This window comes from Cynocephalus volans, chromosome 1 (assembly GCF_027409185.1).
Source record: "Cynocephalus volans isolate mCynVol1 chromosome 1, mCynVol1.pri, whole genome shotgun sequence".
Taxonomy (NCBI): Eukaryota; Metazoa; Chordata; class Mammalia; order Dermoptera; family Cynocephalidae; genus Cynocephalus; species Cynocephalus volans.
Genome location: NC_084460.1, coordinates 60,214,247 through 60,240,821, shown reverse-complemented (window position 1 = coordinate 60,240,821; position 26,575 = coordinate 60,214,247). Strand labels below are relative to the sequence as shown.

The 26,575-nt window shown below is 58.1% G+C and overlaps 1 protein-coding gene across 3 annotated transcripts in view; it reads left to right on the top strand.

Moving 5' to 3' along the window:
- BIN1 (bridging integrator 1) overlaps positions 1–26,353 on the top strand; it is a 58,877-nt gene extending 32,524 nt beyond the window's left edge. Inside the window, exons 3-16 of one of the 3 annotated variants that reach the window (XM_063079601.1) lie at positions 3,273–3,327; positions 3,450–3,544; positions 4,056–4,151; positions 5,639–5,746; positions 10,316–10,401; positions 10,564–10,639; positions 12,127–12,209; positions 13,613–13,657; positions 15,248–15,395; positions 16,703–16,831; positions 23,008–23,097; positions 23,348–23,458; positions 23,722–23,823; positions 25,732–26,353. In XM_063079601.1, coding sequence (XP_062935671.1) covers positions 3,273–3,327; positions 3,450–3,544; positions 4,056–4,151; positions 5,639–5,746; positions 10,316–10,401; positions 10,564–10,639; positions 12,127–12,209; positions 13,613–13,657; positions 15,248–15,395; positions 16,703–16,831; positions 23,008–23,097; positions 23,348–23,458; positions 23,722–23,823; positions 25,732–25,839 — 1,332 coding nt within the window. In that variant the 3' untranslated portion in view covers positions 25,840–26,353. The remainder of the gene's footprint in view (positions 1–3,272; positions 3,328–3,449; positions 3,545–4,055; positions 4,152–5,638; positions 5,747–10,315; positions 10,402–10,563; positions 10,640–12,126; positions 12,210–13,612; positions 13,658–15,247; positions 15,396–16,702; positions 16,832–23,007; positions 23,098–23,347; positions 23,459–23,721; positions 23,824–25,731) is intronic. The other 2 variants (XM_063079610.1, XM_063079618.1) reach the window with 2 other exon arrangements.
- Positions 26,354–26,575: the final 222 nt, after the last annotated feature.

Sequence of the window (26,575 nt, the reverse complement as noted above, 5' to 3'; positions counted from 1 at the left end):
CATAGGAGAGAGTATAGGTCACCCTGCTGTCACCTCTCACAACAATCCAGGTGCACAGCCCCTCTTAGGCCCACTTGGTGCTGGTCACAGGAAACACCCCTGCCTTCTGCCCCTAAGCAGACAGACCCTGGAGGGCCCACTTGGCCCCTACCCCCAGAGAACTGCAAACCCAACTCATGCCCCCTTAGAGGCCATTCTCCCAACTTCTCCAAGCTCTTCCTCCTAGTGGCACCTATAGTTTGCAGGACCCTGGAACTCAGCGTTGCTGTTTGTCTGTGTCTCACTGAGGTGGGGCATGTCTGATTCCATCTTGTCCCTAGGGCCTGTTCAGGGCTCTGCTCAAAGTGGGCATCCCTGGTTATTGAGTGAAGATTGATTCTCTGGTGCTGTTGGCTAGGGGCAAGAATCAGAGCTGGAGCTAGAAGGGGGTTTATTTAGGAAATGACATCTCTGTTTTCTAGACCCACTGGGAAGATGGGGGCTTGGGTCTTTGGGCTACCAGTGGGGACTGATATTGAGAGGGGGACAGTGGGGGTGTGGGGATGCTGGCTGAGCCTAGGCCCTCACTGACTCCTGAGTCCTAGACCTGGGAGCAGGCTGAGGTGGACAGTGGCTGCAAAATCTTATTCTCCCCGCAGCTGGGCTCCACAAGGAGTGTAATTAGAACCTCAGGAACCTCCAGAGAATTGCTTCTCAGATGCCGTATTTAGGGGGCTGAGAGAGCCAGTTTGGAAGTGAACACACATTACTCTGTGCTGGCCTGCCTGGGTGCTGCCTCCTGCAGAAGCCCCAGGTTGGGGAGGGCTGTTTCTGTCCTGGGGATTGGCTGGGAAGTGTGGCTCAGGGACCCAGCTGCGGTGGGCACAGGGGAGGCAGAGCACAGGCAGCCCCTTGCACATCTGTGCACCATGTGCCTGCTCACAGCCCAGCGTTGTTTGGGAAGCATAAGGGGTCCTGGTACTGCCTGAAGCCTGGGTGAGTGCAGCAGCCCCAGGGGCCCCCCTGGCTTGGGTACAGTGGAGAGGCAGGTGCTGGGGGATGGTTGGGAGGGGATAAGAGGTTCGGCTGGGATGGTGGAGGTGTGGCAGGGAGAGAAGCTGGGTCTGAAAGATTCTGTGACATCAGATGATACAGTAGCATCACCTCATGAACACACTTTCATCCTCATCTCAACCAACAAAGCATTCACTTGTTAAGATAAGATGGAATTCCAGAGGCCTGAATGCTTGGGGATTGGCCTTTTGCTTCTTCATTTAATCTTTAACCAGTGAGCCTCGAACTTTGATGTTCATAAGAATCACGTTTGGCCAGGGTTATATACTCTGTGGGGGACTGAAGGAATTTTAGAAAAGATTTTTTATTTTTCTCTCTTCTGCCCTTCTTTATTTTTACTATACAGCACCTTATGTGCTGCTCTGAAGCTCTCCTCGCGGCTGACTCTACTGTAACGTGGAAGCATTCATCATAATACATAGGCAAATGCCTGCTTTCCTGGGGGGGCCACATGTTACCAGGTGTGCCTAGGCCTTAGAGGGTCTCACTGGCTCTCTCAGTCTCTGTGTGATTCTGGGCAATTTGTCAGCCCCCTCCGCTTCCTCCCCTACCAGGTGGGGACAGTGGCATTGAGAAGATGGTGCCTGGAATGTGCCGGCCCCAGTGGGCAGCTGGTGCATGGAGCTCTGTGGACCCCAGAGGAGGAGGAACAGGCCCCAGCTGAGGAGGGAGGGCCTGTTTGAGGGGACAGGAGAGGTTTGAGGGTGCTGGGGGGTGAGCCTGTGAAGGTGGCCTTGTCCCAGTGGCCCTTGCCTGGAGATTGACCTGCATAAGTGGAGACCACTTTCTGGCTCCTGCGGAAGCTCAAGGCTGGCCAGGCTGGGGCTCTGCAGGGGTGCTGGATCTCCTGGGACCAAGGCCAGCTGCTGGCTCCACATCTCCCTACCCTTTACCCCCAGAGCCAGGGGATCGAGAGCAAGGTTGTCTCTGAGGCATGAGGCTTGGGCTGGCGGCAGGCAGGAGTGGTCAGGAGGGTGTGCCTTCTCCCATGCGGGTCAGCCTCAGCCACTGCTGCTCTCCTGATGTCCCTCCAGTTCCCTCTCTGCCTCACATCCCTGTCCTCAGCATGAAGCCCATCCCCTGAGGCTGACCTTCAAGTTTCAAGGGCCCAGCCTGGCTCACTTGAGCCATTCCCTGAACACCTGCGGTGTGCCAGGCAGGGATCATTCACCCCAGTTGACAGACGAGGAGACTGTGGTTCAGAGAGGCTCACTTACTTGCTAGTAAGAGACAGAGCTAGGTTTGCATGGCCCCAAAGCATGTGTGTGCTTACCCCTCTTCTCACACAGCTTCTGGAAATTTTGGCATCTCATGGCTGGTGGTCCCAGACCCCACTGCTGGCCTCGTCTGTTGTTCACCAATCCTCCTTGCACCGGGAGCCCAGCTTTCCTGGCTCCTTCTGGCCCTCTGTGGGAGATTTGAGGCCTGGCCCATGGCTCCCCACTCTCTGCTTGTCCTGCTGTCTCAGGGAGCTTCACCACCCGCCCATTCCCCCTCTTCAGCCTTTTCTTCATATGTCCTATATCCGCCCTCTCAGCTGGGCCAGTGTCCTCAGAGTCTTGGGCATGATCCCCACACTTATGCACCCCTGCTAATGCCATTCCCTTCTGGAGGTCTCCTCTCCCCAGAGGTCCATCCTCCATCCATCAGAATCTTCTGTTCCTGTAAAGGCTCACACTGAGCTCTTCTTACCTGGTACAGTGCAGTGGGAGCCCTCTGCTCTTGGACACCCGCTGAGCTTGTGGACCGAGGTGCCTGGTCCCCACACCTGCCTGACCTGTGCTTCTGTGTTCATTGGTGACTTGTCCGTGATTGTCTGAGAGCAGGTCTGTACGTCCCAGTCCCACTGTACATGTGTGCTGTGCCGTGTGTGCGTCATTCAGCCGTACCTTCAACATGTCATCCAGGGCAGAGGGGTCCTTGTCTTCCTGCCTTCCTTACAGGGCTGTAAATGGTGCCCAAGAAATATGGGGCAAATGTCCCTGTGGGTCCAGGGCTTCTGAGGCAGGGACAGTGTCAGAAATGCAGTGCTGCTCGGTGTGAATTTGTGGCCAGAGAGGCTATGGCTGCCATCCTCTGACGTGTGCTCAGTGCCGGGCCTTTTGGCAGGACTGCTAACTGGTGGCTGCTGTTTGTCCCTGCAGGAGTGGCAGGAAGGAGAGGGTCAGGGATGGGGTGTGCCCTGGGCCCTGATCTGGTCCTCCTCTTTCTCTTTGCAGACCGAGGGCACCCGACTGCAGAAGGATCTCCGGACCTACCTGGCCTCGGTCAAAGGTAAGGAGCAGGCAGGGCAGACCTGGCCTGTGTGGAGGTGGTGGGTACAGAGCTGGAAAGGAGGTGGCAGGGCCACCAGGGCTGTCAGTGGGAGGCCCACACACCTCCTCTCTGCCCCACAGCTATGCACGAAGCCTCCAAGAAGCTGAACGAGTGTCTGCAGGAGGTATATGAGCCTGACTGGCCCGGCAGGGATGAGGCAAACAAGATTGCAGAGGTAAGCATGAGGCAGATGGCCTGGTCCTTCCCAGAGAGTCCTTCTGGCCTCAGCTCCTGTCCTACCCTGCCTCGCCCTCTGGGACAAGCCCTCTGGTTCTCAGCACTCACATGCTGTGTGCCCTTGGGCAAGTCACCTTCCCTCTCTGAGGGTCTTTCTTCTCTCAACACGCCCTCACACTCACTCATTATTGTGGATTAGCCATCCTCGTGTGTGTGTGTCTGTGTGTGTCTGTGTGTGTGTGTGTTATGGCTCATGACTCACAAGGTCTCCCTTACCTGCCCACTGGTCCTGAGCATATCTATTCCTCATAGTCACCCTGGGAGAGGCTTTAGGGCAGGAGCTGTTGCCCTCATTTTACAGATTGGGAAACTGAGGCTCTGAGAAGCCACCAAGCTGCATGGAGTGATGGGGCTGGGGCTGACCCGCAGGTCCCTGGGAGGTGAGAATTGGGGACTGGGTGTTGCCCAGTGCCCCTGGTGGCACACTCTTGAGCTCCTGCCTGTTTCAGAACAATGACCTGCTATGGATGGATTTCCACCAGAAGCTGGTGGACCAGGCGCTGCTGACCATGGACACGTACCTGGGCCAGTTCCCTGACATCAAGGTGAGGGCTTCTTGGCTGGTCTTCTCTGTTCTGGCCTGGTAGCCTGTAGGGGGAAGCTGGAGAGGACGGTGCGACACAGGCTGGCTCAGGAGCAGAGGGGACTGCCCTGGAGGCAGGCACCTGCTGGCCTGGCATTTCATCCCTCCGGGGCTGCTCCCTCTGCAGCCAGTCCACCGGCTCCCTGACAGCCCAGACCTGGGCCTTCTTGCACCTTTGTGTCTTAGGGCTATGGGAGAAAACCCCATGGGTGTGTGTGTGTGTGTGTGCTATGTATGCTTGGAAGGGTGTGTGTGTAGATGTGCCTGTCACCCCTGTTATCTGTGTCTGTAAGTCTGGGTGTACTTGTATGATTGTTTATGTCCATAAAGCTGGCTACCTCTGCCGGGCCTGGGTATGTATCAGGAGTTGTTGATGTGCCCAGGTTTCCACCAAGGCCGACAGGCCCCTGGGTGCAGCATCCATGCAAAGACAGGTGTCCAGAACCCAGGAGAGTGACCGTCCTATTGGACCTGACCACCCAGGTGAGGGGTGTCATGCTCATGCTGGCCCCATGGGCCACCCAGTGCAAATGCCTCAGGCTCCCTGACGCTGAAGGTGGTGACTCTGGAGAGGAGAAACCGGGGCCCAGGGGGCTTTTTCGAGGAGTTCAGGGCCAGGCCAAAGAAGAGGGCTGGCCGACACAGTACTGGCTGGCAGGTACTGACAAATTGGTTCATGTTGCAAGAAAATGGTTTGACAAGAGGGCACGGACTGCCTGGAAGGGGTGAGCTCCTTGCCTCCAAAAGGGTGTGGGCAAAAAGGGCTCCAGTATGCGGTCAAAAAACAAAATTACAACAAATTCAGTTGAAGGTCTCAATTGGCTTTATTGTGATTCTAGAATCAGGCAACACATTACTCCATAAAACAGAATAAGTGTTCCAATGAGCCAAGCAGAGGAGGTTGGTTTTATAGATAGAAAAATGCTAAAGAAACCAGAAACAACAAAAAGTAGATTGGTCATTTCAAAGTTACTTTCCTTGTAAGGTGGGGACGGGAAGACAGAACAATGGAAAAATAACATTAGGTTACTTCACACTCTCTCTTTTGTGCAAGGATTGAAGCAGAGAGAACTTCATTATCATGCCTATTGAAGATTTAAACTGGCCTGTTGCAGGGGTTGAGGGGTGGCGGGGGATTGGCTGTTATCTTTCTCCTGATTTCTCAGAAGGTCAGACCACAGTCTAAGTGACATGGAACTTAGCAGGGGTGACTCCATTTTGAGTTTTAGTCTGGTCTTTTGGGACCTAGTACAGGAACTTAGTCCAAAACAATGGCCTTCCTATGATTTTTATTTAACAATGCCTTAGACGGACCTGTTGAGGCGGGGTCCGCCGCCCGGCCCTCCTGGTTATCCAGGCCCCCACGCTCACCGGGGCCCCTCCTGGACCTGCCTCTCAGCATAGGCGCCAGGCACTGGTCAGCCCCCTTCTCCTCTGTCTGTCTCCCAGTCCCGCATCGCCAAGCGGGGGCGGAAGCTGGTGGACTACGACAGTGCCCGGCACCATTACGAGTCCCTTCAAACTGCCAAAAAGAAGGATGAAGCCAAAATTGCCAAGGTAAGGGCTGGACGGTGAGGCCAGGGGGCTCTGTGGGGAGCCAGGGAGAAGAGCATGGTGTCCAAGCCCCTGGGGAGGAGCAAAGGTGGGAGATGCTGCTGGGCCCAGAGCCGTGAGTGACAGGCCCTGTGGATGCCTGGGTGGGGGCTCCCTTCCAGCCCATCCTTGCCCATATTTGCTCTTCGGCCCCTCCACCCTCCCGAGGCCACTTTCCAGAATAAGAATAGGCCTGGCTTGGGTTTCACTGGAATGGTGCCGCTTCGCCTGGTGTGCTCCAGTGGAATTCTGTCATGGGATCAGATGTGACCCTGTCTTGGCTGGAACAAGCTGGTGGGCATAGGGCTGGACCCTCTCCCCACCCAGGGGCAGGACCCTGCTTGCTGAGCCCCTCTGCCCTGCTAACGACTCTCATTTTGCCTTTGCAGTTGAAGTTCACCCCCTTCCCATGCCCGCCTTGGGCTTCCCTTAATTCTCAGCCACTGGGCCTTTCCCTGCCTCTGGAGGGGTGGCTGGCTTGTCTGTCACTGCATTGGGGGCGAGTGGATTTGGTGTTTAATATCTGTGTCTCTGTTTCTCTCTCCCTACCTCCCTCCCATCTCTCTACTCTCCTTTGCCTTGACCTCCCTCCCCACCCCAGCCTGTCTCGCTGCTTGAGAAAGCCGCTCCCCAGTGGTGCCAAGGCAAACTGCAGGCTCATCTCGTAGCTCAAACTAACCTGCTCCGAAATCAGGTGACACTGGCTTCTAACCTTGCACGTGCTGGCGCCTTCCGGTCTGTCGTCCTGTCCTCTCTCTGGGCGCCTGTCTGCCCAGCTGCCCTGCGCTGCCCTCGGCCGGGGAGGGCTCAGCCTCTTTCTGGGGATGGGAGGCAGGGCTGGCATTGGAGCTGCAGCCGGGCAGAGGGTTTTCAAATGCCTCTGCTGGGAGAGCTCCTGCTTCAGAGCAGACATGAGGCCAAATCTCTGAGGCAGATAGAGGCTGAGGGGCTCCTGTTGACCTGGGCTGTGGGCCCAGGTTTGTCCATTTGGTGTCTGGAACTGTGATTGTTCAAGACTCCTCTGAAAGCCTAGTGCCAGGAGCCCAGGACTGCCTTTGAGCCATTTGTCCTTGTGAAGGTTCCTGTGGAGAGGGAGGGGAGAGCGTTAGGGCTCCTATCATGGCTTGTGTTGTCCTTCAAGCCTCATGAGAAGGTTATCCTGAATTTACTGAGGAGAGAAACCTGCCCAGAGAGACTTAATATCCTGCCCAGAGTCCCAGAGCAATCAGTAGCAGAATTAGGGCTCACTTCTCAAGCCCTGGGGTCATTATCCTGGCTTCCCGGTCTGGGGGCTCCATGTGGGTGGTCCCTGCCAGTGCTGGCCTGGGTCCTGTGAGCTCCGGCAGTGACTCTGGAAGAGACACTGGGAAGGGCTCTCCAGTCTGGTTAGGATCTTGGGACCTGGAGGCAGAAACTTGGGTCCCGGGGGGGGGGGGGGTTGGCCCTTTGCAGGTTTCATGGAGGACAAATGCTCAGCACCACCGAGGTCCAGGGGGTCTTCCTGGAGGAGGCTCTTTGTACAAAACTCCTGGACCATCCCACCATGCTTCTTAGCCCCCTGCCCTTGGAATGGGCCACAGTGTGGCCAGGGACCACTGGAGGCGGTGTCTCATGAGTGGTGGACAGCGCGTTTTTCTCTCCAGTGAAGCCAGGGCACATTTCAGCTCAGCGTAGATGCAGCCTGGACAAGACTCACCCCTTCACAGTCCTGGGGGTGCGAGTGGGGGCAGGTGACAGAAGGCTGACCCAGGAGGTTGGGTTTCTCTCTGGGCAACTGCCCCATTTTTTCTAGGCTGTCTCCTGATTTCATCATCTTTAGCCCGCATGCATTGAGTGCCTATGATGTGGAGAGCACTGGGCTCACCAGGCTCGATGCTCAATTTCTTCCCTGACCTGCTGCCTGATTTCTTTTAGGCAAAGGCTATGGGCTGACTTTGGAGGCACTGAGTCTTGACAGCCTCATCCTGAGGTCGGGGAGACCCTGGCTCTCCAGGGTCTGGGGGAGATGGATAGGGGGTCTTCGACAGAATGGGGTCTTCATGTGTCTCGGTAGGTAGAGAAGCAAGGGGCTGGAGTGGGCATGTCTTGCCTGTCAAGTTCAGGACTTGGGACTGGAGGGGGAAGGGGACTGCTGACTCAGAGCCAAGGTTTCTGCTTAATTTTTCCTGAAACAAGTAAAACATTTTTGTTGGGTAGGGGGAGCCCCTGGGAGGCTGTGGTTCTTGGGCTGAGGCCTGCCTGCTGCTTTTGGGCTCCTGCAATTGGCGTGGTTGGAAATCCTCCTGGGAGGGCTCCCACCCCAACCCTGTGGGAGCAGCAGGAGAGGCTAAGGCCCGCGAACACGTCTTTGGATGCTGGACTGCAGATGTTTTGCCTTTTGGCCAAATTGACTTTCACATTTGGATTCCATTTTTGTCTGAGCATATCTTCCTCCTCCCCACCCTGCCTCATGCCTGGCTGGAAGCTGGAGAACTTTTGGCCATGGCTGTGAGCTGGGCACTTGGGCCTGGGGTTGCCCTGTTGGTGAACTTGACTTTGGGGAGACAGTGCATCCTCTTGAGGCTGTGCTCAAGGGAGCTGGCCAGTTCCATGTGTCCCCTGAGCCAGTTCTGGGTTGCTCTCCACACTTGCCATAGCCTTCTGAAACCTGCCTGCAGGACCCTGGGCTGATTCTGGACCTCTCTCCCTGTCTGTCAGCACATAGCAGAGCCACTGGGGCTGCAAAGTGTCCCGCACAATGGACAGCTGTCCCCCCACTCTTTGCCCCAAGTGCTTCCGAAACAGCCAGAATATGAAGAATGTAATCCAGAGGGAATAAAAGACATAGGCCCTGACTTCCAGGAACTCTAAAGTGGAACTGCCCCATTCTTTGCAACGTTGCTGGGCTGTGGGCAGGGCCCTGTGCTGAGATGTGCTCCATATACACTTTGCTATGCTGTCGCCACCGCCGTCCTCACAATTGCTCTTCTGGGGAGTTAGGACCAGTGTGGGGGGTGGCAGCTGCATCCTCACAGAGAGGTGGTCTCAGCTGGGTCCCGGGGAGTGTGGGGCTTGAGGCAGACACTTGGTAGGTGAGGGTGGGAGGTGTGGGTCACTCATTTTGTGGGTGGCACAAACTATCCCCTGCCAGGTGCTGGGGTGCCCAGAGGAGTAAGGTAGGAATGGGCCTGGCTATGGCTTGGAGATAGGCAGGGTCAATATCCTCAACCTGGTCCTGGAGTGGGGTGCCCAGGGCCCCCAGATCTTATCCATTCCAAGAGAGGCATGCATGTTTAGATCAACAAGCCTTCCTTCCCTGCCTTCCTTCTTTCCTTTTTTATTAGATTTTAAAAAGTCAGACAAGGAGCCTGGAGGTAATTGTAGTCCAAGCCATGGTGGTTCTCCTCCAGCTCCACCCCCAAGTAACACTGAGGGCCCCACTGGGGGCACACTGGGGATAGGGGGCGACTTGGGCTGGTCCTGGTATGTGGAGGTGGATGGGACAGCTGGCTGAGCTGGGGGAAATAGTGTTTTGTGACAAAGTGGCGTTCCAGACAGCTGGCTGCCTTGGCCAGCAGGCTGCCCCAGCCCCAGCCCCAGCTCCAGCCTGAGAACGTGAGGTTGCTGGTGCGAAGTTTTCCCCTGGGTGGGGCCGCCACGTTCCTGGGCTATGACTCAGACTCTGGATCCTAGTCACCCCCCTGAGTCACTCTCCTCAGCACTGCTCTCCACAAGTGAGCTAGCAGAGACCCTTCCTTGCCCTGGCTAGGCCAGGGGTCTGTGACTCACTCCCTGCCCCCCAAATCACTCTCTGACTATGTGATGGGGCCATAACACCACTGCCTGGTGGATGTGAGCATCCTGGAAGGCCTGGGCCTGCCCTGGGGAGGGCGGGAGCATGGGGGGAGTGGGCACAACCACTTGCCCAGCAGCCCAGCTCCCTTCTCCCCTGGCCCTGCCCTCTCCGCCATCACCTCCTGCCATTCCTAGAGGTGCCTGAGTTGCTGCCTCTGGCCTCTACCTGGTGGAGACAGGTCACAGAAGAAGGGCTTAGTGGAAAAGACGGTCCCAGAGAGGTGAAGGATGGTGGCTGGGGCTGAGCAGGACTGGCCCTAGGACAGGGGGAGGAGCCTGTAGAGGGGACCACAAGAGCAGCAGCCCAGAGAGCTGGAAGTGGGAAGGGTCCCCTCTCGGCTGGGGCTGGGGTCAGCTCTCCAGGCCCCTTGTCTTGCATCTTCTCGTTGTGCCCTATTCAGCACTCACCTTTCTCCCAGCCCACCTGGCCAGGTAGGGCGGTTCTCCCTTTGCAATGGCTGCTCTGCCCTCCCCTTCCTAGAGTGGCACCACTGGCTTGGTGCAGAGTCCCCGAGGGGCCGCAGTGGGAGGTCACTGGGGTGGGTGTCTACACCCAGTTCAGCCTCTGGCTCAGAGCCCTGGTCCCAGTGCCTTGGGCAGGAGACGGGGGGCAGGCTTAAGGGGTGGGCCTGGCCTGGCCTGGCCTAGGCTGGCTGGGACAAGGCCCAGCAGAGGGGAATGACCCGTCCTGCCCCCCAGGCTGAGGAGGAGCTCGTCAAAGCCCAGAAGGTGTTTGAGGAGATGAATGTGGATCTTCAGGAGGAGCTGCCATCCCTGTGGAATAGGTGAGGGCCAAAATGTGCCCCATGTGCCTGCCCAGAGCGCCCGGCCTGCGTGTCTGTCTGTGGTGCCCGTGCCCTCTCAGGGCTGTGTCTCTGATGAGGGTGTACGTGGTCACAGGTGAGTTGCCTGCTCACCTCACCCTCTTCCTTCCCTCCCTCCTGCAGCCGTGTAGGTTTCTATGTCAACACGTTTCAGAGCATTGCAGGCCTGGAGGAAAACTTCCACAAGGAGATGAGTAAGGTAGGCCCTGGTGAGCCTCTGGGCCATGTTCCACCCTGACCAAGGGTCAGAGTTGGAGGCTGGAAGGGACGGCCTGAACTTCCCCTTCCTTGCTGGGGTTTGGCACACACTGGTGACCACTGTGCCCCTCAGGGCCCTGGAGAGGAGCTGACTGGTGCCTGCTTCTGAGGAGCCCCCTCCACAGGGTGCCTAGGCACAGTGGGAGCTGCTGGGGGCTCTGGAGAGCCTGTGAGTGGGTCTCTGGGCCCAGCACTGGCCCCTCTCCACTCCCAGTCCTGTTTTCCCTGCCTGGACAGATGGGCTGGGGTATGCAGACCAGCTCCTCTCAAACTGTAAATGTGCTCTCAGGCAACCTTGGCCCAAGGAGCTAAGCATTAGAAAATGGTGGTGGTTTCCCAGTTTGAAGGAAAATCATAAAGAAATGATTAGAATGTTCTCAGTTTTTTACTTTTCTCCCATGTTTCTTAAGACATTGAAGCAGGCTGTCTTTATCTGTCAGAATCTGGTGTATGCAGGGGTCTAATTAGCTTGAAGTTCTCTGTTGTGTTATTTTCATTTAAACTTAACTGGCAGTTAAAATGCAAAGCTGTTTAACTTTGAATTCTGAGAAACCCAGTTTTGGAAACTCTCCCAACTGCTGTTGGAGAAACACAGTGTTGGCAGCTCCCTACTCCGTGCGGTGGGTGGGTCTCACTTTGTCTCTTGGGCCCGGAGGAATGAAGTGATGATGGTAGATTCAGGCCCAGGGTTGGAGGAGGAAAATCCAGCTTGGGGCCTCTCCTGACTTGCGATTCTGAGTGTGGTTTCCTGCCTTTTACACCCTTCTTTCATTCCTACTTTTCCTCCTTCCCTTCGAAGATGTGAGATAACTTATGAAAATTAAAAAAATATATAGAGAGAGGTGTTTCAGGAAAGGAAACCTTTATGTAAAGTTAGTCCATGGAAATATATGTTACAAAGCACAACTAATTACAAATGGGAGGAAAATTTGGCTCTGAGCTTCCTAGTGGCCAAAGCAAAGAGGGAAATATTCTCAGTAATGAGAATCACCATGTGCATGGGATAATGAGAATCACCATGTGCTTTTGGTGAAATCTCTGGCAGTTGAAGTGTGGTCTGAAAGAATCTTGGCCCAATGACCTTAATCAGGATCAACGGTATGCAAAAATAATTTTTAAGAAGAACGTGTGTAAACACAGTACAAACTCTATGTGGTATTTTAGGATATCCCTACAAGTAGTAAGAAGAGAAAAAGATGGTCCCCAGAAATAACTATTAGTAATGCAGCCCACTTCCCCTGTTTTCTTTCTCCCTTGGTTTTTTGGGGTCTGGTGTGCTGGTTCCCAGCTCTCACTGATGGGGAAAGAAGAGCTTGTTAACTGTTGGGGGTAGGGGCTGGGGGAGGGGGTGAAGCAGAGGTGTTTTGGGGAAGGTGTGGCTGTGTGGTGGCCCTGGAGGCCCCCACCTCCTTGCTGTCCTTCCTGCAGCTCCACCAGAACCTCAACGATGTGCTGGTCAGCCTGGAGAAGCAGCATGGGAGCAACACCTTCACGGTCAAGGCCCAGCCCAGGTGTGTGAGTGGCCCTGGGGCTGTGGGTGTATGGGGTGGGCTGGGTGGGGCCTGGCTCAGGCTGAGGTAGTGCACGCTGGGGGGGAGGCGCCTTCCTGTGACCCCATCAGTGCCCTTCTTGGTGCCCCGTGAGTTTGGCCCTGGGGGTCTGGGGACCTTCCTGGCTCAGCCTCCCTATGCTCAGAGAAGCAGGTGAGGGCAGGTCACTGTCCTTGGACACCCCTGCTCCTCCACTTGTGTCCTACGGAGGAAGGAGCATCCCTGGGGAGTGTGCAGGCCCCTGAGCCTGGGCCTCACCCTCTCATTTGTGGAGCAGGAGCATCTGGTCTCAGCTTGGGAAGGCAGGGGCGGGCACGGGGGAACTGAATGGTTCCCGGGTGTGCAGGATTTGGAGGGCGAGCCGAACTCTTCAGAGCAAAGAGGTAGAGCTGCCTTTCCCTTTCCTGCTCCTGGGAAGACCCAAGCCCCCTGCATGGTGGCATTCTGCACACTTGCAAAGCCGTCCTGGTTCCTGTCTTCAGCCCTGGCCCCTCAGGGAGGCCCCAGCTGTGTTTCCTGAGGGAAATCACAAGGGAGGAGGGGAAATGCTTTGCTCCTCTGGCTGTGGGTCAGGAAGAACAACAGCCAGTCGGGGATTCCTCTTCCTGCTGGCTGTGTGCGCGCGCACACGTGTGTCACAGCAGAGCGCAGAGAGCACCAATGAGCCTCGCTTCCCTCATTTGTAGAATGGGGAAATTGTCTCTGCTTCTTGGGTTAGCTGGGTGTTGCCTAGGACTAGGAAGGTATTCAGTGGATATTATACCCTCTTCCTACCGTGAAAATAAAACGTGTGTGACTGAGGTGCCCTCAGGCTAGGGTGGGGTAGTGAGGAAGGCACAGGTGGGAGCCTCCAGGTTGGGAGGGGAGGGAGGTGGGCCACGCGTGGCTGTCCTGGGCAGTGCAGGCAGCCCCCCTTGGGAAAGGGATCCTAGGGGAGAGGGAGGAAAGTGGAGGCTTGTGAGCCTTCTTTTCACTGGTATGGCCCGTTGTGTGGCCTGTCCTCTCTGAGTGGCCTCCTCTCCCTCTCGGGGCCCCGCACTAGCACTGGGCCCACCTGGAGCTGTGGGCTGGGACCACAGGCATGACAGATCTCCCTGTCCCGAGTCTCCTGCAGTTGTCAGGCCCTGTCAGCACCATTGGCAGCTGGCAGCGTGCTGAGGCCAGCCAGGGCACCCCGAACTAGACAGTGGGGGCCCAAGGGCAGGCCCAGGTCATCTTCATGGCCTCTGGGCGATGAGGGGAGGCTTTTGCCCCTTTGCCCGCCTCTGAGCAGAGAGGTTGTCAAAGAGGAAAGGGGATGGGCCAGCCCCGCATCTGGGCATTTCCCCAAAATGAAGGCCTCCACGTCCCGTCCATCCCCGCAGAAAGAAAACTAAACTGTTCTCCCGGCTGCGCAGAAAGAAGAACAGGTACCGGCAGTACTTGCTGCATTGTGGGGCCTCAGAGGCCAGTGCCCTGGCCAGTGGCCCTGTGCATGTGCCTTGCACCCTGCTCCAAGGGTGCCACTAACCCGTAACCTGCCCCCGTGTGCGGTGTGCCGCAGGGCTGCTGGCCTGGCTGGGCTGGGCTGTGTCTGCGTGTCGGTGGGAAGAGCAAGGAGGAGGGAGGCTCAGCTCAGCACGTTCCTCTGCACCATCTCATGTCCAGCCCTGGTGGCGGCCCGGGCCACCAGTGCACTTGTGGGTGGAGAAGGTAGCCAGGGAGGAGGCCTTGGGGAGGGCTCAGGGGAGGGGACACTGCAGCATGTATCTTTTTGTTTTGTTAATTGCGTGTGTATACTATATATCTACATTCTGTAAGGAGGCAAAAATGTAAAACAGAAATTCAAAAACAGTGAGAAGGTGCCAGCAATGTCTCACACTGTCCCATCATCAGCCCCCACCCACCCAGGGGACTTGGTAGCTAGTTTCTGATGTGTCTGTCTAGACCTGAGCTGTCCAGCACAGTAGCCAGTCACCTCATTTAGCCATTGAGCACTTGAAATGTGGCCAGTGTGACTGAGGATCTGAGCTTTTAATTCTCATTAAATTAAACTTTAATTAATTGTAAATTTAAGTTTAAATAGCCACTGGGGCTAGTGGCTCCTGTGTTGGATCGGGCTGTTCTGGAGCTTCTTCATGCCAGCACAGACATGGGACAGTATTCTCTGCCCCCTTCCCATCCACGCGCCTGTCATGCACACAACCTGCCCCCTGTGTTTGGGCAGTGGACGCTGGCTCGGGGATGTGGCCCTCTCCATCCCCAGCTACTGCTCCTCTGCCACGAAGACACCCAAGCCTGCCCTGGGCCTCTGGGATTTTGGATGTTTCATCAGGGTTTGTGGACAGAGGGGCACACAGGGCTGGCAGGACTGTGGGCAGATGTTTGAGGCGAGTGAAGATGTGGTGTAATGGGGGCTGTGGTCAGCGTCTGCGAGTGGGTGGAGACAGGCGGGGGTGCAGGCTGGGGAGGGGGCCCACCCTGAGCAGAGGGGCTGCTGTGTGATTTGTGGGCGAGACTCACTTGGCCTCTAGGATGCCTGGCTTTCTTGCGCCATCAGTGTAGGCTGGGTCTGAGCCTGATGGAGCCTGTGGGGTGGCCTCCAGCAGCGGGTGGTTCCCACGGCCCTGCTTGAGCCCTTGGGGACCACAGTTTTCCAGCCCAAAGTCCTGTATTGTGCTGTCACTGTCTCCTAGGCAGGCCTACGAACTCGTGCAGGCAGGTGCCCAGGCCCCTTCATTCCCACTTGTTCTCACCCACGTGCACACAGTTTTACATGTGGACCCACAAGTGACCCCTCCCTGCTTGGCCCTCCTCTGGTCTGTATGCACATGTACACACAATTTCACATGTGGTTCCAGAGGGCTGCACATGTGTACGTGTGCACACAACTTCACATGTGGATCCGCAACCATGGGGGCGTCCACACTCTGCACTCCAGCTCCTCCACACTTCCTCCTCCCCTCTCCTGCGCTGTGGCCTCCTTGCATCCGGCTCCCTTTCTTGTCTTGTCCCCACAGTGACAGCGCCCCTGCAGTTGGGAACAAGAGCCCTTCACCTCCGCCAGATGGCTCCCCTGCCACCACCCCTGAGATCAGAGTCAACCATGAGCCCGAGCCGGCCAGCGGGGCCACAGCCGGGGCCACCATCCCCAAGTCCCCGTCTCAGGTAGGCATGATGTGTCAGTGGCCTGTTCCTCCCATCCTTCCTCTTCCTCCTGCTTTCCCATCATCCCCCTCCCTCCCAGTCATCTATCCCCTTCCTGGGCCTAGGCCTGAGCAGGTTTGGAGCCAGAGGCTTTGTCCAGCTTGCTCAGTGGCCCTGGTCCACTTCAGGGGGCATATGTGACACTGTCTCCTGGCCAGGTGTCCCCACACCCCCACTGCATGTCCTCCCTTCCCCTACCCCTGGTCTTTTGGCTGCTGGGCACTTCTCATCTCCCTTTCCTCCCTAGACAGAGGCTCTGGCATCCAGCGTCTCTGGAGGCGGCCACCTTTCCCTCTTACTTGCCTTCTCTCTCTTGCAGGGGGCTGCAGGAGGAGCCCAACCAGGTGGCCCTGTGGGACTTTCATAGGGACAGAAAGAGGAAGGGCTCAGTGAGGGGAGGGTGGGGGGCTAAGGAGGCATAGGCTCTGGGCTCCTGGACTGTCCCTGCCCCACCAGGCCCCCCAGGTCTCTGCAGAGCCCCCAGGAGCTGGCCAGCCAGTGGGGCTGGCAGGAGGGGGCACTGGTGTCCACCACACGGCCCTGTTCTGAGCTGTGCGGGGTTCTCTCGCAGCTGGCTCGCTCCTGCCGCTGCTCTCTTGGCTTTATGCTGTTGTCGCATCAGATGGCTGATTAGGATAATGATGTCGAGGGTGGCAACGAAAGCCCACACTTGAACAGCACATCCACTGGGCCAGCACTGTCCATATTTTCATCCACTGAGTCCTCGCAGCCAGCCTGTGAGGTGGCTACTGTTACTACCTGCATTCGACAAGTGAGGAAACCCAGGCTCGAGGGGTGGGACTTGCCTGAGGTCTCCCACCTGTGGGCAGGTGTGTGGCCTTGTCTAGGCCCCGGCTCTGAGCTGGCTTCCACAGGGACAGACTGAGGCTGATCTGGGCTCGAGGGAGGAATCTGTGGGCAGGGCAGAGGTGGGCGGGGGCAGCTGGGGCCTTTGGGCAGCCTGGGCAGGCCTCTCCCCTCCCCTCGTTTCTCGCCTCCTCTCCTCTTGCACTTCTCTCTCCTCTTTCTCCTCTCTCTCTGCACGGTGTTGCTGGACTTCCTGCCTTGGTCTCCCTCCCAGGGGTACCTGTGGTCCTGGCATCTGTGTCTGGGGGGCAGTGATTTCATTTGCTTCATCTCCCTCAGTTGCCAGGTGCGGCCGTGGCCCGGGGTGTGACTAACCGTGGCTTTGTCTCTGTCTGTCTCCCCTGACCCCATGCTCCGTGGTGCCTCCCCGCTCGGCCCCCTCACCTGCTGATGACCCGCAGCTCCGGAAAGGCCCACCAGTCCCTCCGCCTCCCAAACACACCCCGTCCAAGGAGGTCAAGCAGGAACAGATCCTCAGCCTGTTTGAGGACACATTTGTCCCTGAGATCAGCGTGACCACCCCCTCCCAGGTCAGCCGCGGCCGCGGCTCTTTCCCTCTTGCTCTCTCGGGGCATGCATGGCCTCCATCCTTCATCCCACACCCTGGGCTTCTGGGTCAAGAGCCAGGAATCTGGCTGGTGAGGTTGGCCTGAGCCTTCCTCTCCCATCCCTCCCTTCCTGTCTCCCTCCATCATCATCCATAATCCATCTCTGAGCATGTACTGTGACCAGATGCAGGGACACAGAGGTGACAGGTGCTCACCCACCTTGTGGTGTGGTTGACACTATGGCAGAGGGGAGCAAGGGTCGTGGACGTCTTGAGGCAGTCAGGGAAGGCTTCCTGGAGCTGGTGACATTTGCCTGGTTGCTATGAGCAGACAGCAGCTTATGCATAGTCCAGGAGGTGTGAGACACAGGCTCAGTGTGGTGGGAGAGTGACACTGATGTGTGGCTGTGGGAGGAGGTGCACAGTTGGAAGGCCTTGGCGTGGCCGAGGAACCCAGGCTTCAGCTCCCAGAGCTGCTGCTGGCCACTTGGCAGTGGGGGCGGTGTCTGGGCTGCAGAGCAGAGCTAGCTGCCTTTAGATGCCCTAAGAGGTGTGCTATGGCCAGTCACAGATCGACCAGAGGAGGGCAGAGCAGGGAGGCATCACTTGTGGTGGAAGCTCATTTTGTTAACACCAGAGTGGGTTGACATGTTGTCTCATCAGCTTGGGGGCCAGCAGGCTTCCCTACACCCCCAGAGAGCTTCCTGTTTGAGGCTGGCTCTATAGGCCTCACAGCCTCCCCGCTGTGGGCAAGCCAAGGCCCTTTCCATGCAAGGACTTGACTTTTGTGGAGGTGGGTGGCCAGTCCAGACTGTGGGAGACTTGGGCCAAGTGCCTTGGGGCTGCTCAGACCCTGCCCGGAGCCCTGCTTAGAGCCCGGCCCAGGGATCTCTGGACTCTGCCTCCTGCAGGCTTCTTTGCACAAGTTCAGAGGCCTGCAGGGGAAGGACAGGTTGAGGGTGTAAGTGTGGGGACAGGCAGTGGGGAGCTGACAACGGTGGTCTCTGCTAGGAGAGACCTAGGGGAAGGTGGGCTTCAAGCCTCTGTGGAAGGACTTTGAGTTAGAACCAAGGAACTTCAATTCCAAGGCTGCTGTTGGGCTGGTGATGCCCGGGTCCAGGGGCCCCGGAGACATGTGAGCTGCTCTGCAGAGGGGTGGCAGAGGGTGGGCAGGAAGAGCAGTGTGGGCATGGGCTGAGTGACCTGTGGGGCAGCTTGCTGCTGGGGCTCTCCTGGCTCTAGCTGGCTGGGCTGCTGGCCAGCCAGCAGCAGCATGTGTACAGATGAGGGGTGAGATGACAGGAGCGCTGGCAGATACTGAACAGGGCATGGTGCCAGCCACTTGCCTGCACCCCTTGCTTGGTTTGCAGCCACCCACTGCCCCATTCAGCAGGCGAGGAACCTATAGGCCCCACCTGCAGCCCATCCAGTGGGCTGGCACTAGGATAAGGCAGGGTGGGCCTGACCAGGAGGTGTCCCAGAGACTACCCCCACTCCAGGCTCTGAGTGTTCCTGTCCCTCCATGTCCCCACATGCTACCCTTACTGCTCCCTCGTGCCCATCTCTGGGGAGCCGGGTCTGCCCAGACTAGCCTGGAGGGGGAGAGCTGGACATGTTGGGTGGTGTTCATGGGGCAGGGGGCTCGTCTTTGGTCATTTTGCTGCTGCCAGAAGGGCTTCTCTGCTGAGGTGTGGAGAGTAGCCTGTGTCCCTTTATGGAAGGACAGACTGTCCTGCATGGCGAGGGGCTGCCTGCGGGGCAGGGCAGGGAGGAGGTGGTCAGCCTGGCTGACAGCTCCCCTCTTGGAGCACGAGGGGGCATTGCTGTCTGGGCTTAGCTGACTTCTCTGAGGAGGGAATGAGGGGTGTTGAAGGAGCAGGATGGGGGGTATTTGAGGAGCGTCCCTGACTGGTGGGAGGCACCTCGAGGCCGAACACTGCAGTGTCCTGAGCACTCATTCCTCAGGGACAGCCAGGTTACAGGGCAGAGTGTGACCTCTCCACCTTGGGCACATGGGACAGGGCCAGATCTGAAGGGAAGTCTGTTGCTGAGGGTAGACCTGGGCAGGGGCTTGAGGCTAGGGGCTCACTGGTTCCAGGAAGTGAGTCCACTTGGCCTGGGCTCTCTGACTCTGCTGCTTGGCCTGATGCCTGGTGCCCTGAGCTGTGGGCAGCTGGCCCCGAGTGTTCTCAGGACTGAGGACCTTGCTGTTTGCTGACAACTCAGCTGTGGAGGCCCCTCAGGGGGTCCCCTGCCCACACCCCTGGGTCTTGGGTCCTTCTTGATGGAGGCTGTGGGTTGGGTAGAGGCCCTGGAGGGTGACCCCTGTGGGTGCCAGGCGCCCATCAAAGGGGAGCGGAGGCAGGAAGATGTGGGCTAGGCTGTTGGGGGCTGGGGACCCTCTCAAACTGCCAGAGGGCTGGGGAGGGAGAGGACACCAACCACATCCCTCTTCTCTTGGACCTGGGTGAAGTCCTTCCTTGTCCCCAAAGAGAGGTCCCAGGTACAACATGGAGGCTGCAGCTAAGCAAGCCCTCCATGGAAGGCAACGTGTCTTCTGGGCACTGGTGCCACCCCGGCCTACCCTCTCCAGGTTTAGGGGGCCCATCAGAGCCTTTATTCCTGCCCCATCCAGGATCCTTACTTTGGGGGCTCTGGGAAATCCCCTTTCCTCCATGGTGGTCTGGGCCAGCTTCCAGTGGGGCTTCTCACAGTGGGGCCGTGCCTGTTACATGACAGGCCTGGGATGCACCCAGGCTCACTGAGAGGGAATCCCTGGGGGTGGCTGTGGGGGATGGGGAGCCTGCAGTTTTAACGCAGGTGCCCCAGGTAGTTCTGAAGCCCCCTAATGTTGAGAACCACCACTTTAAAGACTGGCCTTCTAGGCTGTGTGGGCTGGCTCAGCCATATCCTTGATCCCTGGAGCTGGCTGGTGGGTGGGTATCGCCAGAGGGTGACCAGTCTCTCTCGGATGCAGGGGGAAGGCCAGCATAGAGCTCTTAACTTTGGGCCCTCCTGGTTGTGGGGACCGAGGGTGGTCATGTCTAGCCTGGGCTGTGGCCTGGTGCTGCTCTTGGCAAGAAGGGCCAGGCCAGCGGAGCTCATGAGGACAGGGAGCAAAGAGGTGCAGGCATGGGAGGCCACACCAGCCTGGGGCAGAGACAGGAGGGACCTGGGACATGGCATTGGTCCCGCAGGGTGGCTGCCCAGAGCGGCCTGTTGCCGGGTGTCTGCGGCGGATACCAGGTGTTGTCCTCGTGAGGATGGGAGCTTGTGCCAGGGTGTGTGGCCATGGGCGGTGCTTTGTGTGTGTGTGCAGTAGATGGGCTGGGCCTGGGATGTGCATCTGTGTGCACCTGCGGCAAGGGCTCCCTTCCTGTCACTAACCACCTTCCTCCTCCATTGCTGCTGCTGCCAAGTTTGAGGCCCCGGGGCCTTTCTCAGAGCAGGCCAGTCTGCTGGACCTAGACTTCGACCCCCTTCCACCCGTGGCGAGCCCTGTGAAGGCACCCACGCCCTCTGGTCAGGTTGGTTGTACCCACCACCACCCATGGGCCCACTACCCTCCGTGGGCTGGGCCCTGGCTCATGTTTGCCCACCACCTATGTGGGCCTATGTAGGCCAAGGCCTTTGGGGGTCCCAGGGTCACCAGGCCCTCCTCCCACTCACTGCCCTTCCCCTGACCCTCATCACCTTCTCTGGTTGTAGGGCAGAGAGTAGACACGGGTCAGCTGCTAGGACCGTCAGGAGAGGGTTAGCCAAACACTTCCCGGCAACTTCCGGTTCATCTCAGCATCCTATCCCTCTCCTGGCAGCCACCCCTTGTCTTGTCTGGGCACTCCCAGGCCTGGCATCTCATAGCCCCCTGAGAGGTGTCCAGGATTCGGCCGTTTGCAGACCTCAGAGCCCGGCCAGCTCCGTGCTGCCCCCATGCCTGCTGGGCTGGGTATGGGGTGGGGGTCCCAGGGACTGCTTGCCTGCCGCCTGTCTCTAACCTCTTTGCTAACTCTGTCCTTCTCCCCCTCACTGCTGCGCTCAGCCAATTCCGTGGGACCTCTGGGAGGTAAGCTGAGTGTTGGCTCTGTGCCGGGCCCCTGGGGGAGCTCCTCTTCTGTGTGTGCCCAGGCCACTTGCATCCTCCTCCACCTGGCCCGGTCACAGGTGCATGCACATGGCACACACACACATGCAGCACACATGGGTGCATGCTCACATGCACAGGAAGCTGGCCGAGGCTGCTCTTTCCTGTTCTACAACTTCTCTCCACGTCAGGATGTGGGAAAGGAGTTTCTTGGTTTAGCTTGAGATGAGGTCCTCCGAGAAGTGGCCACTTGTCAGGGCCCGTGAGTGCTCTAGACAGTAGTCCATCAGTCACTCAGAATGGACCTTTGTCCTCTTGGTGGCCTGAAGTCTGCGAGGCAGGAGGGCCTCTGGGTCCAGGGTTCTCGCCCTCATCTGGGAGCTGTTGGGGGAAGGGGGAAGGGAGAGGGGGGGAGTTTGAGAGGCAGGGAAGGCAGGGTGAGGCGGGTGCCTTCTGAGAGCATGGCACAAGGCTCAGGCAGCACAAGTGTCACCATCCTCTGGAGGCTCAGAGAGGGCTTGGGACACCTTGGGACTCGCCCAACAACTGGTTGTGGTGGAGCTGGAATTCCACCTGGGTTTCCTGGGCTCGGTCCCTGAGACTCCCTGGCACAGGCTATGGTGCTGGAGGAGCAGGGGCAGGGGCAGGACCGTGTGGTGTGCTGTTGCCCTGGGGACACACCCGGAAGCTCCATGGTAGCATTTCACTCTGGAGGAGGCCAGAGAAAGCAGCCTGGTGCAAGCTGGCCAGGCCATTTTGACGAGTGGATTTTGGTGGGTGCTGAGCTGTGCATGGCACAGTCTCACTTGGCTGTCTCCCTGGTGGTGGCGGGAGTGAGAAGGTGGGAGGTGGTGACCTGCTGGGCCCGCACACTGCCCGCCAACACTGGCTGCTCACAACATCTTCCCTTGTTCCTGCCCCTGCCCAACACCTTTTCTACCCCGGCCTCCCCGCTCTGCCTCCCTCCCTGTTCTCTCCTGGTGGCTTGTCACTAGCCCACAGAGAGTCCAGCTGGCAGCCTGCCTTCTGGGGAGCCCAGCGCTGCCGAGGGCACCTTTGCTGTGGCCTGGCCTAGTCAGACGGCTGAGCCAGGGCCTGCCCAAGTAAGTGTCTGCCCACCTGCCCCCCGTCTGGCTTGTCTCCCATCTCGGGGTGTAGCATGGAAGAAGAGCCCAGAGCAGGGGGCGCAGGATGGACCAGGCTGCCATGGGCCTGGGGGTGAGGATGGGGCCTGAGCCAGGAGGCCCCAGGATGGACTTATCTCTAGGGGTGCTGGGGGTGGGTAAGTGTGGCTGGAGTCACATCAGCCCCTCTCCCACTCCCCCTCCCCAGCCCAGCCTTCCAGCTGAGGCCTTCTGGAGTGGGGAGGGAGGAGCATGTAGAGCACCTGCCGGTTTGTGCGGGGCACTTCCTAGAATTTTCTCATTTAATCTTCACCGTAACCTTGTCAGCCACACACTTCTCCTTTCACAAATAAGGAAATGGAGGACTAGGAAGGTTGAGTAACTTGGTTCGAGCACTCAGAAGTGGCCGAGTCTGAGTGTTGGCCCAGGTCAGCTCAACTGCGGGCCCTTGCTGGGGCCAGGCTGTGGTGCCCCTCACTGTGCCACACCCTCCTCAGGCTGGCCAGGGCTGAGCCAGGGCTGCCCTGAGTTGTGTTGGGCTGGGACAGGTGTGTATGGCCGTTCCTGGGCATGCTGTCTGCCAGCTCCACAGACCCGCCAACCTGTAAGCAGGAGGCTGGGGCTTGGCAAGGTCTTGGGGCTTAGAGGGCAGGGCCTGTGAGGCAGGGCTGTGGGGGGGGGCACCCCAGAGGCCTGTACAGGCTTCTCAGCACACATCACTCAGCATTCTTGTACTGCTAGCATCTTCTCTATAGCTGCTTACTTTGCCCGGGACCCTGCCTGTCCTGCAGGGGCTTCTTGGATTGTGCGAGGCACTGGCCAACTCTTGAACCCAAGGCCAGCCAGGCCAGTGCCCCAGCCTTCCCACTCAGTGCTGCTCTCCTGCAGCTGTTTCCTGTCCTGGTTGCAGTGTCCTGTCCTGTGTCTGACCCCATGCCGGGATTTATGTTGCAGCCAGCAGAGGCCTCGGAGGTGGCGGGTGGGACCCAACCTGCCACTGGTGCCCAGGAGCCTGGGGAGACAGCAGCAAGTGAAGCAGCCTCCGTAAGATGGCAGGGTCCAAGTCCTGTCTTTTCTTCCCTGCTGTCTGTCTGTCTGTCTGTCTGCCTGTCTGTCTGCCCGCCACTCCCCTGCACTCCTTACCATGGGGCTGGTGCAGGCCATGGTTCCTGTCAAGGAGCCTTGGGGGCAGCTGGTCTGACACCAGGCGCAGACACCTGCCCTTCCTTCCCCTGTTGCCCTTGCCCTCTCTGGCCCACCTCTGTCCCTGGCTGACTGTTCTCCCTGCCCCCAGAGCTCTCTTCCTGCTGTTGTGGTGGAGACCTTTCCAGCAACGGTGAATGGTACCGTGGAGGGCGGCAGCGGGCCTGGGCGCTTGGACCTGCCCCCAGGGTTCATGTTCAAGGTGAGCCCCAGCTAGCTCACCTCTGACTGCTACTGTCCCATGGTGCCCTGACGGGCGGGATCTCCCCCTTTTACAGATGAGGACAGTGAGCCTCAAGAGGCTCTGTGGTTTGCCCAAAGTCAAACTATCCCCATGATCCCCCTCCCAGTTGGTGATCCTAGTCCTGCTGGTCTCCAGATCAGCACATTGCAGGCCTAGTGCATAGTGTGGGTGTGGAGTTGGGACCATAGGGCCTGTGACACGCTCTCCCCCCATCTCTGCAGGTGCAGGCCCAGCACGACTACACAGCCACTGACACAGACGAGCTGCAGCTCAAGGCTGGCGACGTGGTGTTGGTGATCCCCTTCCAGAACCCAGAAGAGCAGGTGAGCCCCAGGAGGGGCCTCCTGAACTCCCTGAGTTGCCGCTGGGCCGGCTGTGGCGGGGACAGACCAGCAGGAGGCAGTAGAGGCCCACTGTCGCAGGGACCCGCAGGCTCGGGCGCCATCAGGGCTTCTCCCCTCCTCGCCATTCCCTGCCTTTTCTCTCATCTTAGTTTTTGCCTCCCATAACCCCTCCCCTTTCTCTCTGCTCTCTTCTGGGTCCCCTCTCTCTCTGTCCCTGTCTCCCTCTCTCCTTCAATTTCTCAGTGTCCTCTGCTCATCTTCCCACTTCTTTCTTTGGGCTCTGTCCCTCTCTCAGCTTTCTCATTCAAGTTTCTTTTCCCTTGTCCCCTCCTTCCCTGCCCCTCCCTCAGAGGCCAGCTTTCCACCCAGGACAGGATCCTTGAACCCTCCTGCCCAGGTCACTGCCCACAAGTGGCCGCTCCACAGCCGGACAGAGCCACGGCCCCAGCACTGGCCTCTTGTTGGGCTCATGTTGGCCCCACGTGCTGCCCCTCCTGGCTGCCCTTGACCTGTCTGCAGGACCACAGGCTTCCCAGCTGGGTGATCCCCAGCCCTGTCCCAGCTGAGTCTCACCCCGGATGCCCTCCAGACCCTTCTCCTCCTGCTATGGCTTCTCCATGTTGGTTACTCTCCTCAAAGTGAGGGCTCCTGCTGGGCTTGGATTGGTGCTAAGTGTGTCTTTCCTGGGTTTGGGCCAGCTGCTCTGTTCAGGTGGCCTTGACCCTCAGCAGGAACCCACTGTTGGTGTAGGGTGAGCCTTTGCTTGTGGAGGATTGGTGGTGCCCATGTGGACATCCAGGTTTCACCTGCAGTTCAGTAATTGACACCTGCTCGCTATGCACAAGGTTCCTGGTCATCCTCTTCCTGCTTTCAGAAAATGCATTTAGTCATCAATGCATCTGTATGAATGATTGGTCAGGGTGGCTGAGGGTGGGGGTGGGTCCGGCTGGGTATGGGGTGAGGCCAATGTGGCTGGGGGTCCTGGACTGGGACTTGAGGGCCCTGGGTACTTACTGAGGCTACAAGGGATGGGAGGCCTGAGTAACAAGGGTTTCCTGGGCCTAGGCTGAGTCGGCTGATTCTCCTGTGCTCCCAGCTCTCCACTGGCCTCCCCAGTGGCCAGCTCTGGCTGGGTGGGATCTCAGGAAGCAGAATCCTGGCCCCCCGCCCACAGTGGCTGGAGGGGGCCCAGATGGGATGTAAGTAAGGTCTGTGACAAGGTGGATAATGACACAGAGGGAAATAATGAAACACTAGTTAGGTCCCAGATAGCCCAGCTGTAGGGGCAGTGATGGACCAGCTGGGCCAGGGTGCAAGACCACTGCAGTCCCAGGGTCAGGGTCTGGGGAGAAGAGCCCAGTAAGGAGTAAGTGTGGAAGCAAAGGGCAGGTTGGAGTTGGAGGGATTGGTGGGGCAGCTTGGGTCCCACTAGAAGCTTTTAATTGGCCATTGCAACCAGAACTTTCTGGTATTGTTTGTAGAAGTCTGGAAGTCTGGAAGCCTGGAAGGACAGCTGGTGTCCTCCTCAAGGGGACGTGTTCTCTGTAGGCACCAGATGGTGGGAAGCTCCTTGGCCTGGGATTGACAGAGTTTAGATACGTTCAGACTAGTGCAGCAATTAGGCTGCCTTTCTGGAGTGGAGAGGACTTGTCAACCTCAGCTGCAAAGGGCTAAATTCACCTGCTAAGGGCAGGCTGGTGAGTGTGGGTCTCAGCAAGAATCAGGGAATGCTGCCTGGAGGAGGTGTTACAATGCACGTGGCAGGGTAAGAGGAAAGACAGCAGGAGGAGAGACCATCTTCCCCGCAGATCCCAAGCGAGAAGCAGCCCTGTCGGGTTCTGTGCCCTCCCTCCCCTCCCTCCGTGACCTGCGTGCGGCTTCCCGCAGGATGAAGGCTGGCTCATGGGCGTGAAGGAGAGTGACTGGAACCAGCACAAGGAGCTGGAGAAATGCCGGGGTGTCTTCCCTGAGAACTTCACTGAGCGGGTTCAGTGACGGTGGCACCGAACAGCCTGGGTGTGTGAAGAACGCCTTTTCCCGGAAAATGTGTGTTTCTCTCTCTCTGTTTTTTTTTTTTTTTTTTTTTTTTTCTTTTCCGTTTTTGCTTTTAAACTTTTGAAAAGCAAAGGGAAATCAAGAGGAGAGACCTTATCTGAGAGGTGTTCTCCCAAAGATTAGGTTGTTTTCAAGAGCCCGGCCCAGCAAGCCCCGTGGAATCTGCCAGTGTTCCTGAAGCTGCTGTGACCTCTAGTTGAGTTCCCGGCGCCCTCCTGTGCCGCATGTGTGCCCAGCCATAGGGCGGGGCGGGGCCGTGGAGCCAGGCCACTTGCCTGAAGCTTGGGCCGTGCCACTGGGGCAGGGGTCCTCTTCCTGGCAGCTGCTGTGGGTGGGGCCCAGACAGCAGCCCAGCCTGGCCCCGCCCCGCAGACCGTCTGTGTGCTGTTTGAAAATAAATCTTAGTGTTCAAAACAAAATTAAACAAAAAACTGACAAAAACACTCAGAAAACACCTGCTTGTTTTTTCTCCCTCTTGTCTACCAGCGTGAATGGAACCGTGGCTATCTGTGGCTTTTCCACTGAGACAGTTGTCCCTGCAGGCCCTCTGTCCCGGGCAGGTGCTGGTGGGTGGGCCAGCTGCGTGGCCGCCACTTCATCTTGGCCCGACCCCGTCCTAGGGTCTGGCGTTTTTCCTGGTGGTTAGAGCTCGGGTGATGCGGACTGGGTGACAGGG